Source organism: Jaculus jaculus, chromosome 11, assembly GCF_020740685.1.
Source record: "Jaculus jaculus isolate mJacJac1 chromosome 11, mJacJac1.mat.Y.cur, whole genome shotgun sequence".
In the NCBI taxonomy this organism is placed as follows: domain Eukaryota; kingdom Metazoa; phylum Chordata; class Mammalia; order Rodentia; family Dipodidae; genus Jaculus; species Jaculus jaculus.
Window position 1 is genome coordinate 90,720,362 of NC_059112.1, and position 15,818 is coordinate 90,736,179.

A 15,818-nucleotide genomic window follows, 5' to 3' on the forward strand; every position below is an offset into this window, starting at 1 on the left:
AATGGATACTATCAATGGCCAATCCTCTCCCACCTGCCCCTCCTCTACCCTCCCGGTGGGATCAGGGCTCAGTTGAACTCTCACAGGGGACCCCCCTCTTTTTTTTTTTTTTTTCAGTAGTGCACTGTATGAGGTCGCCATCCCCAGCCCAACAATTGAGTTCTCTTGTGAAGGTGGGATCCACTTTCCCACCAATAACACAAAGGATAGTTTCTTCTTACAGCGCATGCAAAAGAAAGGCTAAAGGGTGTTTGGTGGGCTGGAAGCACTCCGATGTGGATGGGAAGAAATGGCTTTCAGAGCTAAGTTGCCTGGCTCTGTGTGTAAAATTTAAGTCTGGCAGGCTGCCAAGAAAGCTAGGTCTCCACATACTTCATATCTGCAGAGTGGTTAAATAGAAACTTCCAGACACTGTTAGGTTAGCCGAAGTCCAATGTGACTTCTTTATAACAAAAGGAACACCATATATGTATTTTTTTTTAAAGCAGTGGTACAAATAATTAAGAATTAGCCACTTGCTGTTAGACTTCTCTGAGAAGCAAATTATATAGGAATCACTGACTTGTGTATTGAAAGTACCTTTGTTACAAAATAATGACTGGTGAGCGCTAATTTAATTCTATGTCTGCTTCTCACTATTCAGAACAAATGAATTACTAAAAGAGTGAATTGCAAATTCTTATTTGGCTCCGCAACATTCTTTTTCTAAGCGTCCTGGGCACTTTCTGTGTTTTGTTCTCTGTCCCTTTTTTGTTTGTCCGTTTTTCTTTCTCTCACTCCCTACCCACCACCTTGGACCCACGATTTGATTTCCATTTTAACGTCAGGAGAGACTGGCGAGATCCACAAACTTAGGGAGGGAAATGAGGCTTTGGAACTACAGGAGAGAATGGGGCAGGGCAAGCAGCTGTGGAACCAGAGGTGAGGGAAATTCTGGACCCCATGGAAGGGGGAGATCTTGAGAGTTTTCAGGAATGGGAGGAGGCAGAGGAGGAGGATCCTGCGCTTCGAGGGAGCTGCCATGTTCCTTTGTTCTTTTTCCCTGCAGAAGTGAAACGAGAGCTTGGCACACAGGAAGGCTCAGCGTTACCCATTTGATGGACGAGGTGTCTGAGGTGGAATGGCAGGCTATGAAGCCGAGAGTTCCTGACAACCACAATTTCAAAATCAGAAGGCTGAGGGCAGACTTTCGCTTCTGGGGGAAGAAGGCATATCATATTTTAGTGTGTGCTTGTTGGCAGGGGCGGGGGTGGTGGGGCTTAAGTCCAGACTTAAAAACAAGGGTCTTATTGTCTCCCAGATGCATGCCTCAGCATGGAAGAAGCACTGCACACTTTGCTGGTTTCTGGACCCAAGTTGGAAAAAAAAATTCTCCTACTCACATAAACGTTTGACTTCCAGAATATCTGTGCTTAAAGTAAGAGTACAAAGAATTTTTTTTTCTGTTATATTGTATGTGAAAATCTGTGTGTGGAGAGGCTGGAGAGATGGCTTAGCAGTTAAGGCGCTTGCCTGCAAGGCCAAAAGACCCCGGTTCAATTCCCCAGGACCCACGTAAGCCAGATGTACAAGGTGGTGCATGTGTCTGGAGCTCGTTTGCAGTGGCTGGAGGCCCTGGTGTGCCCATTCTCTTTCTTGTTCTCGATCTCACTTTGTGTCTGCTTCTTTCTCTCTTGTGCACTCTCAAATGAATAAATAAATAAAATTAAAAAATATATATGTAACAAAAAGTATATGCATATATGTGTGCGCACATGTGCACATCCAGTAAAATATCTTTTGAGCTTAGTCCAATTTTCACATATGTGGCCTATTAAACACAGACCTGGGCTGGAGAGATGGCTTAGCGGTTAAGCACTTGCCTGTGAAGCCTAAGGACCCCGGATCGAGGCTCGGTTCCCCAGGTCCCACGTTAGCCAGATGCACAAGGGGGCGCACGCGTCTGGAGTTCGTTTACAGAGGCTGGAAGCCCTGGCGCGCCCATTCTCTCTCTTCCTCTATCTGTCTTTATCTCTGTGTCTGTCGCTCTCAAATAAATAAATAAATAATTAAAACTTAAATTAAATTTAAATACAGACCTCATGTGAGACACCACTCTCTGGTCATAAGCGGTGGGTCCACCTGTCCAAACGTTCTTACCAGAACAAGGCAGGAGAGTCAGTATGAGAGAAGGCACTATGAGAATGAAAGCCAGGTGCAGTACAACTTTTTGTTTTGTTTTGTTTTTTTGAGGTAGGGTCTTGTTCTAGTCCAGGCTGACCTGGAATTCACTATGTAATCTCAGGTTGGTCTCGAACTCATGGTGATTCTCCTACCTCTGCCTCCTAAGTGCTGGAACAGCATGATTTTTAAGATGAGATATGAGATGCTGCTGGAGTGTGGGTGGAGGAGGGAGCCACAAACCAACAGATAATCAGTGCCCTCTAGAAGCTGCCAAAAGCAAGGAAAGAAATTCTCTCTTAGAATCTCCAAAAGGAATGGAACCCTAATGATATCCCAATTGGAAACTTGTGATTCCAGAAATTTAAAGTAGAAAAAAAAAATGTGCTGTTTCAGGACATTAAATCTGTGATGCCCTTGTAACAACAGTAGTAAGAAACTAATCTAGCTAACATCTTGGTATCCATACCGAGATGAAAATTCAGGCTTCTCATTTAAACCTGTGGGCTTCAGCACTCCTGACTAGACTTCATTTGAGGCTGGAGGCAGTGTGCAGACTCTACTAATATGGTGCTTTTCATTCTTTTATCTTACGTTTTTGCATGTGTATGTGTGTGGTGTACACATATGCATGTATATTTGTGCACATGGAGGCTAGAGGTCAATGTCAGTTGTCTTCCTCCTCAAATACACTCGACCTTACTTGTTGAGATAGGATCTCTCACTGAACCAGGAGCCAGTCTTGGGCTAGACTCGCTAGCCAGCAAGTCCCAGGGATTTCCTATCTCTCTCCTCAGTGCGGGATGACAGGCACGTGCCACCACACTCAGCTTTACCAGGCGAGCTGGGGATCTAAGCTCACATGTTCATGCTTGTGTGGCAAGCACTTTACAGGCTGTGCCATCTCCCCAGCCCCTTGGTGTTCCTTTTTTTTTTTAAGCTGCTGCTGATTTGGCAATTTTCAGAATCTGAGGCAGGATTTAACTAGTTGGCAATCTTGGAAAATCCTCTGGGGGTAGATAAACGTCCTGACAGTGGAAGATAATGCATTGTGAAAGCGTTTGTTTTAAGCTATCTCCAGGACACCTGGTAGAAGATCTCAGCCTACTGAACTGGAAGATCCCACAGGACACTGCAAATGTGTAGAAAGCAGAGCCTCCTTGAGCCTTGGTAAATTAGGCTGTTTAAGACAGAATGGAGGGCTGGAAAGACAGCTTAGTGGTTAAGGCGCTTGCCTACGAAGCCTAGGGTCCCATGTTTGACTCTCCAGATCCCACATATGTCAGACACATGAAGGTGAGGCAAGTGCAAGGTCATGCATTCCCACTAGGTGGCACAGGTGTCTGGAGTTTGACTGCAGTGGCTGAGGCCCTGACAATTCTCTCTTTCTGTCTCTTTTCTTTGTCTCTCTCTCAAAAAGAAAACTAAAAAACAAAAACAAAAAACCTACCAACCAACAAACAAACACAAAAAGTAGAATGGAAGCCAGGTGTGGTGGGGGATGCCTTTAATCCCAGCATTCAGGAGGTCATCATGAGTTCAAGGCCATCCTGAGACTACATAGTGAATTTCAGGTCAGCCTGGGCTAGGGTGAGACACTACTTCAAAACAAACAAACAAGAAAACCCAGTTGGAATAGCAGCTAGGATGAAGCCTTGTTCTGAGACTCTGGTGGTAAGTATAGTGTAAATAATGACTAGAGAATCAGCAAGTATGATTGAAACAGTCAATCTCAGAAACTTTCAAATCAAATCAATCTACCAAACAGATAAACTATATTTAATCAATTCAACCAACATTTCCTTTTTTTTTTTTTTTTTCCGAGGTAGGGTCTCACTCTAGCCCAGGCTGACCTGAAGTCTCAGGGTGGCCTCAAACTCACGGCGATCCTCCTACCTCTGCCTCCTGAGTGCTGGGATTAAAGGCCACCACACCTGGCTTCCTTTTTTAAAAAATCGGAATGTGTAATAAAAATGACTCCCCAGATTTCTGAGTGCTCCCAAGGGCAGTATCATGACTACTGGAGTTTCATAAAGGTGTGTTCTGTAAACTTTATGCTAACTTTACAATGAGGATTATTTTATTAGTTGTCTTTAGCAGGGTGGTCAAGGGCTACTTTTTCCTTATAAATAGACATTAAGTGCCAAAGATAATAGATTTTCTGTGGAGCCGGGGAGAGGGTTCAGTGGGTAAGATGTTTGCTACATGAACATGAGGGCCTGATTTCATTCTCCAGCACCCATGTAAAAAGTCAGGCATGGCCATGCCTACCTGTAACTCCTGTGCTGCAAGGGGAGGGGAGGAGACTAAGTATGTTTTTGTCTCCAGGGCTCCCTGATCAGCCAGTTTAACTGAAGAACAGAGAGCTCCAAGTTGAATGAGATACTCTGTCTAAGCAAAATAGGTAGAAGAGATACAGAGGAGGACATCCAACATTTCCTAGCTTCCACATGCACATAGATGAAGCAGACACATGCTCATACACCACACACAAACACACACACACAAACACACACAGAGACAATATATTTGTAAATCACAAAAAATGTTCTTTCTGAAGTAACTGTTTGCTTAAAGATGGTTCAAGTTGGGCTGGAGAGATGGCTTAGCAGTTAAGGCATTTGCCTGCAAGCCAAAGGACCTCAGTTCGATTCCTCCGGACCCATGTAAGCCAGATGTACAAGGTGGCACATGTGTCTGGAGTTCATTTTCAGTGGCTGGAGGCCCTGGCGTGCTCATTCTCTCTCTCCGTTTGCCTCTTTCTCTCTCAAATAAATAAATAAATAAATAAATTTAAAAATAAATTAAAAAGAAAAGATAGTTTAAGTTTATAGATAAAATATTTCAAGGTTGTATAGCTTCAGAAATGCAAACCAAGGACCCCACTTTTAGTGGTGGTTCTTAGCAAACAGTCCTATGGTATAATGTACATTAGATTTATGAGATTACAGAACAAAATGTTGTTACATATTTACCATACTTGTGCTATAAATTAGTCATTCAAAGTATCCATTATTTTAGTCATTTTCAGAGCATTTTATGAATGAATCTTTACATTTTATTTAAAGTCAAGGATTTTTTTTTTTACACCTGGTAATACACCCTGTAATCTCAGATACTCTAGCTGGAATGAGTTCAAGGTCAGTCTGGGAAACTTAGATCATACTGCAAAAAAATAAAAAGAGAGTGAGGAAAACAGCTCAGTGGTAGAGCATTTGCTTAGTATGTATGAGGCCCTAAGTTCAATCCCCAGTACCTAACAAAAATCACAGATATTCGCAATTATTTTAGCTTATCTAACATCTAGGGATATAGTTTAGGAGAGCCAGATATTAATAGAAGAAAAAAATATTCTTATTTGATTATCTTAAAGTCATCATCATTGCATAGCAAAAGCTAATCCTGCGGAGATGGATCAGCCATTAAGGTGCTTGTCTGCAAAGCCTGATGAACTGAGTTTGGTTCCCCAATACCCACATAAAGACAAATGCACAAAGTAGCACATGCATCTGAAGTTTGTTTGCAGCAGCTTAAGGCCCTGGTGCACTCCTTCTGTCTCTCTTTGAAAATAAGGTATTTTAATAGATATAATCAGAAACTGAAGAATGATAATTGAAAAAGTTAAAAATAAGTCAATGAAACAAGAAATGTTTGTTTAGGATTTGTAAGTGAGAGAGGGAGAGAAAAAGAGAGAGAGTGAATGAGAGAGAGAAAACAAAAATCTCCATTCTTTGACTGATTCCTGGGGAAAAATTCTACATTGCTTACTTTGTCTTGATTTATATAAAAATCACTTTCTTTTGGGATTTAATAACATGTAGTGTTTCTACCTTGAGATATGCTTCTAAGATTAATGAACCCATTGTTAAACAAGGGTGTCTTTTGGGATGGAAATCAGTATAAGCAGATTACTGACTACCTAAGCAGTCTCATCACATGATTTCCCCAAACTTCTAATTTGTAGAAAGTTATGGATTTAATTGTGTTCCACCCTTCACTTCTCTTTGGGTGTGTTCATGTTTATGCGTGTGTGCAGGTGCATGTATATGTATGTGTGCCTGTGTTTGAAGGCCAGAGGACAACGTTAGGTGCTGTTCCTCAGGTATTGTCCACCTTTTTATGTGTAACAACCATGACTTGCATTTTCATATGGGCTCTGGGGTTCAAACTCAGGACCTCATGCTTGCATGGCTTCACAGACTGAGTGAGCCCCCCAGCCTTTTGCCCTTCATTCTTACATTGAAGTCCTAACACTTCAGGAGAAAACCTCGTGTGGAGTTGTAATGAAAGATGATTAAAGTTGAGCTGGAAGGTGATAGGCCACTATTCCAGCATAATGCGTGTCCTCCTAAGAAGGAGAAATTTGGACACAGGCAGATTTGCACTCCAGGAATATGTGCACAATCAAACCCCATATGAAGGCTGGAGTGAGTTGTACAAAACAAGTCTAGCACTGAGGATGAGGGGGCCCTGAACAAGCCCTTCTGTAAGAACTTCTGGAGGAAGTATGGCCCTGTTAACCATTTTGAGTTTTTCCCTTCAGAGCTCAGTTACTATTCCTTTCAGTGTGTGGTAGGCATTCTATCACGACAGCCCTAGGAAGCTAACAGAGGCCTAAATGATGCAGGTATCAAGACTGCAAGAAATCTCACTTTCTTAGCCAGGCGTGGTGGTGCACGCCTTTAATCCCAGCACTTGGGAGGCAGAGGTAGGAGGATCGCCTTGAGTTCGAGGCCACCCTGAGATGACATAGTGAATTCCAGGTCAGCCTGGGCTACAGTGAGACCCTACCTTGAAAAACAAAAAGAAAACAACAACAAAAAGAAATCTCACCTTCTTATGTTTCATATGTTAGAAAATCAAGGAGAAAAGTAGTTTTTGAGTCAAATCCTAATGTTGCTCTTCCTAAGTGACTTAGTTTTCTCATTCTCATTTGGATGAACTGGAAAGGGAAGACCAGCTTTTTTTTGTTTCTGCATGTACATGTATATGTGTGTGTGTACATGCATGTATGCTCATATCTCTCTCTCCGTGTGTGTGTGTGTGTGTGTGTGTGTATGTGTGCATGTTTGGGCATGCATCTAGAAGCCAGAGATTAACAGTGTTTTCCTCTATCACTGTCTACCTTATATTTTGAGACAGATTCTTTCACTGATCTCACCATGAGCTTCACAGATCCTATCTTTGCCTCTTCAGCACTGGAATTATGGACATACATTTTACCTCCTGAGCTATATCCCTAGCCTCACATTGTCTTTATTTGACTTTCATTACATAAAATATTTCCCGAATTGTCTCACAAAACAGAACTTGAAACCCCTCCCTTTGAAATAGATGCTTTTTTTAATTGATATGATCTGAAATGTAAAGAGGCAAATATAAATATATACCCAGAAATTTATGTCAATAAACATAAATATATTTATAGATGTATATGCAAAGAGGTAAATATAAATATTTGCATAGAAGAGATAATTCCAAACAGTGGTACAGATACGTGGACAGCAAAATCGATTGGAAAACATACATCGTAGTTTCTTTCTCTTTCTTTTTTTTTTTTTTTAAAGGTAGGGTCTCACTCTAGCCCAGACTGACCAGGAATTCACTATGTAGTCTCAGGGTATCCTCAAACTCACAGTGATCCTTGTACTTCTGCCTCCCAAGTGCTGGGATTAAAGGCATGCGCCACCACGCCCGGCTGCATTGTAGTTTCTTAAAATCAAAATTGATTTACAGGCTGGAGAGATGGCTCGGTGGTTAAAAGCACTTCCTGTGCAAGCATGACAGCGTAAGGAGGCCTTAGAGACTGCTTGTGTTTGATCTCTAGGACCCACGTAAACAGCTGGATGTGGTCACAAACATCTGTAACCCCAGTCCAGTAGGGGAGCAGAGACTGGTGAATCACTGGGGCTTTTGAGAAAACAACAGCAACCTTCGGGATCAGTAAGAGGCTCTGGCTGGTAAGAGTGGGTGGAAGAGCAATGAAATGGGGCACTGGTGCTTAGGACATGTTCCCCTTTGTGTACTATGAATGAGCACACCCCACCACAGGCGAGCTCATGAGGCACCGGATGGGCACATGCATGCACACACACCACGCGCACAAACATACACATCACATTACATCACACATACACGGTGCAAATAGAAAGTGACTTACTAACTTACGTTCTAAAGCTTCATTTGGTTGCAAACATCATTCCCCACATAAAAGAAGTGTGCAGTTTACCATAGCTAAAATGAATTCTACTTAAGGCACAATGTGAAAGAATTACCGGCTGTGTTGGACGTTACTGGCCTTGCAATTGCCTCCGATTTGGTTTCACAGAGAAAGTCATCGATGGAGGGACTCAGGAGGGGCCTGCTTTCTTGTTGCTCATTCACCAGCTGAGAACAAACGAACACAGGTGTCAAAGGGCTTTGTGAAACGGCAGAATCAGGTGAATTAAAATGCAGCCTTGGCAACAAAATGGGAACAGCAAGCCTACCAAAATAAACACGTACAGAAATAAACAATGGGGTGGGGGCAAGAAAGAAAAAGAAAGCTACCAAGGCTTGGGGAATGAGCTTTTTAGCACTGTCAACATATTTTGCAGCCAAATCTAGGTTCTAAAACTCAAATCCTGCTTTTCTCCTTCCTGAGGTAAATTTCAGAATTATCCTCTAATTTTGATATGTAGGGAATGGTGGTGCCTGTTACATCACAGTTAAGGTCCAATCCCACTCCTCACTTGGACTGAAAGCTCTGGAAAGATCAGGGACAGTGGCTTCAGACTCCAGGTGATAGGGACTGGTGAGGATGGGCTACTTGGTGCCTATATGGTGAGACGTGCAACACGTGGGCCAATGTGCATGGGTAAACACGTCATTTTTCCCCCCGTCTACAAAGCTCAAGTCATTTAAAATGCATCCCCTACATTTTGTTAGGATGGTTTTGTAGTGCATAATTAGCATTATTTGAGAAGAAAATATAGTTATATCACCTGTCTAGAGACACATTTGTTACTCCATGTATACATTGTATTATTACAACATGCATAAATCTCAGATCTCTCCTAGAGCTTAAGATTTTTTATAGAGTTGGAAATTTGGTTTTTTAATGTGTATTAATTTGTGGTCTTTATTGAAGGACAGCACCAAGAATGGCTTTCTTTCAGTGCTAGAGTGAAGATTTTTCTTAAGTTCTTGTAAGTTTTATTGAGACTATACACAAAGACTCACATGTTCCATTAGGAGTCAAATTATCTGAGTCTGTGTGGGTTCTCACCAGTTTTGAAAGGATGTCCCTTCAGCCTGTATTTTACTGTCTGAATTTGACCATTCTGTTATCGCCCCTATTATTAATGCCATATTTTTAATGTTGAGGGCATGTGCCTCTCATGTTTGTAGGCTAAGACCTATTTGCTTTTTTGTGGGGGGGATAAATTTCATGGTGTGTTGAGTTTAAAGGCTGAGGAATGATGAGTTTAGGAGTATTTATAATATTTCCCTGTATAAAAATCCATTTTGCTTTCTGAAAAGGTAGTTGAAAGCATTGATATGGGATATACTATGCTAGAAAATGAAGAAATGGCTGAACTCCAGCCATTTCATGAACCCCTCTATTTACATGTCAGTGTAATGGCTTCAAGGGGAAACTGTGCCTGAGCGTACATGTCCTGTGGAACTCGCTCTTTTGGCTGTATGTACTTAATGTTATGGACTCATCTAGTGTGACATCCCTATGGTGACATGGTCTTGATTCTAGAGTGTCAGGTGGGATCCGAATCATGCCCCATGATAAGCATTCAGAATGAAGGTCACCATCCGATATGGCATCACACTATACCTGGAGATATTGTTATAACAGGCCAGCATGGGTTAAGTGTTACAATTTGCTTACCAGCCCCTGGTCCTAGGTCATACTGATTTCTTGGCTAATGTATACAAGATTAAACCCAATATGCTGGGTCTTTAGAAGTATGAATGTGTACGTATGATGTCATAACTATCTTTTAGATAACCATTACTTCTCTAAGGAAAAGTCTAATCTCATTAGCAGCTAACTAAGAATAACTAAATCCTCTTTGTGAGGATTGTAGAAAACACGGGTTGAAAGCATTTCTTCTTTAAAATGCTTTAGGCCAGAGAAGTATTTTAAATCTCAGATTTTTAAACTTTTGTATATATATATATTGCTTTAGGAACCAGACCCAAGTCTAAACAGAAAATTCACTGTATTTCATATGCACTTTGTACACTTGGTGTGAGGAAGATTTTATTCAATATTTTTTATTGTTCCTGCCTCTGTTTTGGCTGACACCTGTCCCATGAGGTCAAGTGGGATCTTTCTGCTTGCAGCTTCATATTCATGCTCAGAAAAGTTTGGATCTTGGAGCACTCAGACTTCAGGTTTTCATATTAGGAGTTCTCAGCCTGCATATCTTTTTAAGTAGAGAAATACAAATTACATACATTAAAAAATTTCCCACTACTCCTTTTATTAAAAACAAAACAAAGAAACTAACAATTTATCCCTAAATCATAAGGCTGTACAATGTGGAATAGGCCCAAGTTACCTACAGATTTAGACTATCAGGGTGTTTGACTTTTGTAGGTACTTTTAGTTTTCCACGCTGAGGAACTATGCTTTCATTTTGATAAAAGCCTAGAGAGACAATGGTTCCCATGACCATCTGAATGGCAAGACAGGCAATGGGCTCAGTTCCGTGAGAAGGTTGTCTTTGCAGGCAAATTTGCTTTACCAAAGATAAGAATATTTTTCTTGTTGTTGAATTTTTCTCCTTCAAATTTCAGATCAATTTTCTAGAGAAAGCCCCTGTCGCACTCTCGATTTGACCTTGCATAGGAGGGAAGGAAGTTGGCTAAGAAAGACTGTGAGCATCACTGGGGTGGAGGCTCAGTGGATCAAAGACTTCAATAAGCCCCCGGCAAAGCCCTGGCTCCCTGGTCTTCACAAACCCTGCCTCTGGAGGTCTGTCATCTCTCCTCCATCCGATGCCCTGTTTCTCACCATGGTACACACCTGGGCAGATGAAAACACTGTGACGGTCCAGTTCCCATCACTAATGTGTCCTGTGGCCTTCCTCCACACACACAGATGAAGGAAGGCCCAGCCAACAGCCCTGGGAGTCAGCGTTTCCCTAGCTGAGCAGAGGCAGCGATCTGGCTGAAGTGTGGGCATTAATGGCACAGTGAAGAAGATGAAAGACAGTATGGACGTGTCACTGAGATAGGACAGGAAGAGCCTGGGCTTTGATGAAGTTCTAGAACATTCTAGACAGGAAGAGTTCTTGCTGTTTCCCCACAAGGCCTGAGGTTGGAGACTGCCTTATTTTGCTTGTATTTGTATCATTCGCAACCTCAAATGGCATATCTACATGCACACAGGGTTCCATAAATGGATGCCGAATGAGACAATGATTTGGCAGATACTGAAGACATGAAAATGTGTATTTTTTTTTAAGGTAGGGACTAGCTCTAGCCCAGGCTGACCTGGAAGTCACTATATAGTCTCAGGCTGGCCTCAAACTCACAGTGATTCTCCTATCTCTGCCTCCCGAGTGCTTGGATTAAAGGTGTGGGATAGTCCAATTAAACTGTATCTTTAGCTGCATGGATTTAGGATTTATTATCTTAGCCACAGTATTTTATTTTTATATGTGTAGGCATAAGCTTATGATCTTTCTTGTATTGTTTTAAGAAGAAATGAAATTTTTAGGTCATAAAAGGAAATTTTGAAACTGAACTGAATCCCTAAATACTTCCTTTAAACTTCACTTTCAAATCATATCCATTTGTTTTTTTCCCCTTATTCATTGGCAGGTTTATTTAATTTCTCTTAGAATTGTTTCAGTTAGCTTGAAATGACTTCCCCTCATTTCATCCTTTGGGTACAGGATATATCGGTGTGAAGTCAATCACAAATGGTGACAGGGTTTCAAATTGTTTTTAAATAACTGAGTTGGAGTGACTGTCATTTTGATTTAATCAAATTGTCAGAGCTGAGTTAAGATTCATTTGTTAGATGTGGATTTTTGTCTCAGTTTTCTTACATTAAAATTTTTTCATTTCTTCTATCACTGTGCCCAGTAATTGGATTGACTCAAAGACCTGGGTTGTATGTAACTTAGTGGCAGTCTGTGTGCTTAGCATGCATGAGGCCCAGGGTTCAATTCCCAACATGTACACACACACACACACACACACACACACACACACACACACACACACGAGTCCTCTAACGGTGACAGATTCATCTTTCTCTCCCAGCATTCCATGTAACTGGAGCACACTGTCTTGGCCCCTCCTCAGCACTGGGCATGACAGCCTAGTCCAAGTGTCTCCATGGACCTATGCTTGAATCCACAACTCCATTTTCGTTCTATCTGTTTTCCTCCCCACTAGACTATAACCCTGGGACAGTAAAGACCTCGTATAATATTTTTATATCCCACAAAATCAGTCTCACATGCTGACTGGATGTAATAAGCCCTCCTTGTAGGCTACAGAAGAATGACTGCATGGACATCTTGGAACATACTGGGTTTGAGAAATTCACAGAGATCAGGCGTCCTTGGAAATGTCTGGCAACTCCCTAGCGGGCCTTTTGGTTTTGGCAGGTGTATCTGGTATGCATGCATGCATGTGTGTAGGGCTGTTCATTTGTTCAGGGATACAAATATATGCAGTGCATGTAAATGTGTGTGTGTGTGTGTGTGTGTGTGTGTGCTGAGGGGGAGGTCAGAAGTCGACTTTGACTTCAAGTGTCTTCCTTTAGTCACTTTACAACTTTTTAAAAAATATTTTATTTATTTATTTGTTTATTTAAGAGACAGAAAGAGGCAGAGAGTGAGAGAGAGGGAGAGAATGGGCGTGCCAGGGCCTCCAGCCACTGTAAACAAACTCCAGACACAAGCACCCCCTTGGGCATCTGGCTTACGTGGGTCCTGGGAATTGAACTGGGATCCTTTGGCTTTGCAGGCAAACACCTAAACTGCTGAGCCATCTCTCCAGCCCCGAACTTGTTTTTTGAGCCAGGGTCTCTCTCTAAACTGAAGCTCACTGATTTGGCTAGACCAGCTGGCCAGAGGGCCTCACGGGGCCTACTGCCGCCACCACCCCAGCACCAAGGTCACAGGTACACGTGGCTGCATCTAGCTCTTCTGTAGGCACTCCTATGGACCCAGGTCCCTGTGCTTACGGCGAGCACCTTGAGCCACTGAGCCATCTTGCCAGCCCCTTCGGAAGCTTTCATCTAGGGCCATGTTCTCCTACTCTTAATGGTTTAAAAATTTTTTTTTGAATTTTATTTATTTATGAGAGAGAGAGAGAGAGAGAGAGATAATGGGTGCACCAGGACCTCCAGTGACTACAAACGAACTCCAGACATGTGCTCCCCCTTTGTGCCTTGTGCATCTGGCTTATGTGGGTCCTGAGGAATTGAAACTGGGTCCTTTGGCTTTGCAGGCAAGTGTATTAATCACTAAGCCGTCTCTCCAGCCCCTTTTAATATTTTTTCAAATGTTGGAAAAAGTCATGGCACCTAAAGAAACAATTCCAAGTGCAAGGATGTTATCAAGGATGGTTAGAATTTCAAGAGAGAATGTCTAATTAGAAAAGTGGAAATTCAGGCCTACGCCTACTCCGTCCAATTCTTGGGAGAAGGACATGGACCTTGATTGGGAAGCCAAAGACACTGCATGATGTTATCCTAGCACTACCTTCAGGGATTTTTGATAAGAAATTCAAATCTGGAGTGTTTGGGAGAAAACACTGACACAGACATACAGGGAAACAGCGGAAATAAGAAAACAGGGGAAGGTTGAATATAGGGATTTCTAGTCAACCAGGATTCAGGACTATTGAGCCCTTTTATCTTTAAAAAAATAATCAATAAAATGATTTCAGCTGGATTATGACTTATTCAGACTAGCCAGTCAATGCAGTTAGTAGTCCTTAACACACAAACATGGACGAGATCATTTACCTCTAGTGGATGACTCTCTTAAAATGACACTTGCCTTAGTTCAATTTTAATTCCTTTGGTTCCAATGTTTAACTATTGAATTATTATATGATCTAAACTGTAAGGGAATATTTTAACCAAGGCAAAAGAACTATTTCACTTTTAAAGCTTATCTGTTACTTAAAACTCCAATGTGTGCTTATATTGCTTGTTTTGTGACTGAAATTTAACCTTGTTTTCATAGAAATGTATTTCTTAGATGTTTTATTCAAAGATGGAGTGGAAAGTTTGTGATACTAAGAACTAACAACAAAGCAAAATGCATTTTAAATGATGAAACAACATAAAGGTTATTAATTTATTTTTGCATAAATTTATGTTTCAGATTAATGACCATGAACTGTTGCTTTAGCTTAAGGTAAAATATTGGGTTATTATGCTTAAGTATTTAGTCCTTAAAACAATTTTAAAAGTCAAAACATTAAAGCTTTTAAGTTAGAAACCACTGGCAGATATCTCATATTTGAAACACTGACATAAAATTTCTCAATAATATGGCATGTCTTTTTATCTAATTTAAAAGATAGAAATATTTAAGCTTATTTTTTTCTGTAACAACAAAACACAAAGATCCATGTGTACATTTAAAAATTCCCTTACTATGTGTAACACTGTTTGTTTAAAATATGTGTCATTTTGGGGGTAGGTTTTCATTCATCATTTTGTAAGGAACTACTATTTTGTGGTTTATTAGACCTGGATGCTAGGGTTAAAGGTATGAGCCACCATGCTCTACTTGGTTTATTAGTCCAGTGAAAATTTAGAAGTTTGTGTGATATTAATTCAACTAGTGGTCACACTATGAGAAATTCACTAACATGGAATTGGGGCTGACTCAGTCTATTGGAAAGGCAAGTGAACTCAATCGTTGTTTCAAACCTTCTGACTGTTACAAGTTGGCCATGGTCACTGACCTCTCTCAGCATTGTTTCAACACAATAGCATTACCCATGGCTGGCCCACTCCCAGTCCTGTAGAGGTTCTAGTTAAGGAAAAACATCTCCCAGATCTGACTTGATCTAGATATCAGTCCACTGACTACATTTCCAGGCAGGAAGTTATACTTATAAAATGAATCCACTTACGGGAAAATATCTAGATATTACCATATACAGTTTGGGTAGTGTAAATCTAAGGATGGTAGAGGAATGTAATTAAAGCATTCATTTCAAAATAATAACAGAAACCCAAACAGGGCCATGAAAAGTAGTATGGTAAACACTTTTTCCAATTAGGGATATTGCTCTTTTTATCTTTATCATATTTTTAAATATAAAAAACATGACATTCATATTGAGCTATAACCAATGGGAACAGATAGGGAAACCAAGAGGTAAGTATGGGGGCGGGGGGAGGAGCCCTTTAGGCAGAAGAAACTGGAAACCCAGTCCTTAGACATTTACTTTAGAATGGGATATTCCTTGCTTAAAAACAGTACCCAGAAGATATGCTTAAAATGAAAATTTCTCCAGGTTCCTTATGAGGAAAAATTACTAAAATAATTTTATTCTCATAAAGATAATATTTTTTATGTGATAACTTTTTGGCATCTGGATTTTCCCTGTAGTATCAAATTAAATTTGCTTATACTATTACAGTGTAAAGCATTATTACTTAAGAGAGATATGAT

The 15,818-nt window shown here is 40.9% G+C and overlaps 1 protein-coding gene across 5 annotated transcripts in view; it reads right to left on the bottom strand.

The window, feature by feature from the left end:
- The window catches only part of Pex5l (peroxisomal biogenesis factor 5 like), a 221,767-nt gene that overhangs the window by 75,198 nt on the left and 130,751 nt on the right, over nucleotides 1–15,818 (bottom strand). For all 5 annotated transcript variants that reach the window (XM_045161561.1, XM_045161560.1, XM_045161558.1 and 2 more), the window contains one exon: nucleotides 8,436–8,547. In XM_045161561.1, coding sequence (XP_045017496.1) covers nucleotides 8,436–8,547 — 112 coding nt within the window. The remainder of the gene's footprint in view (nucleotides 1–8,435; nucleotides 8,548–15,818) is intronic.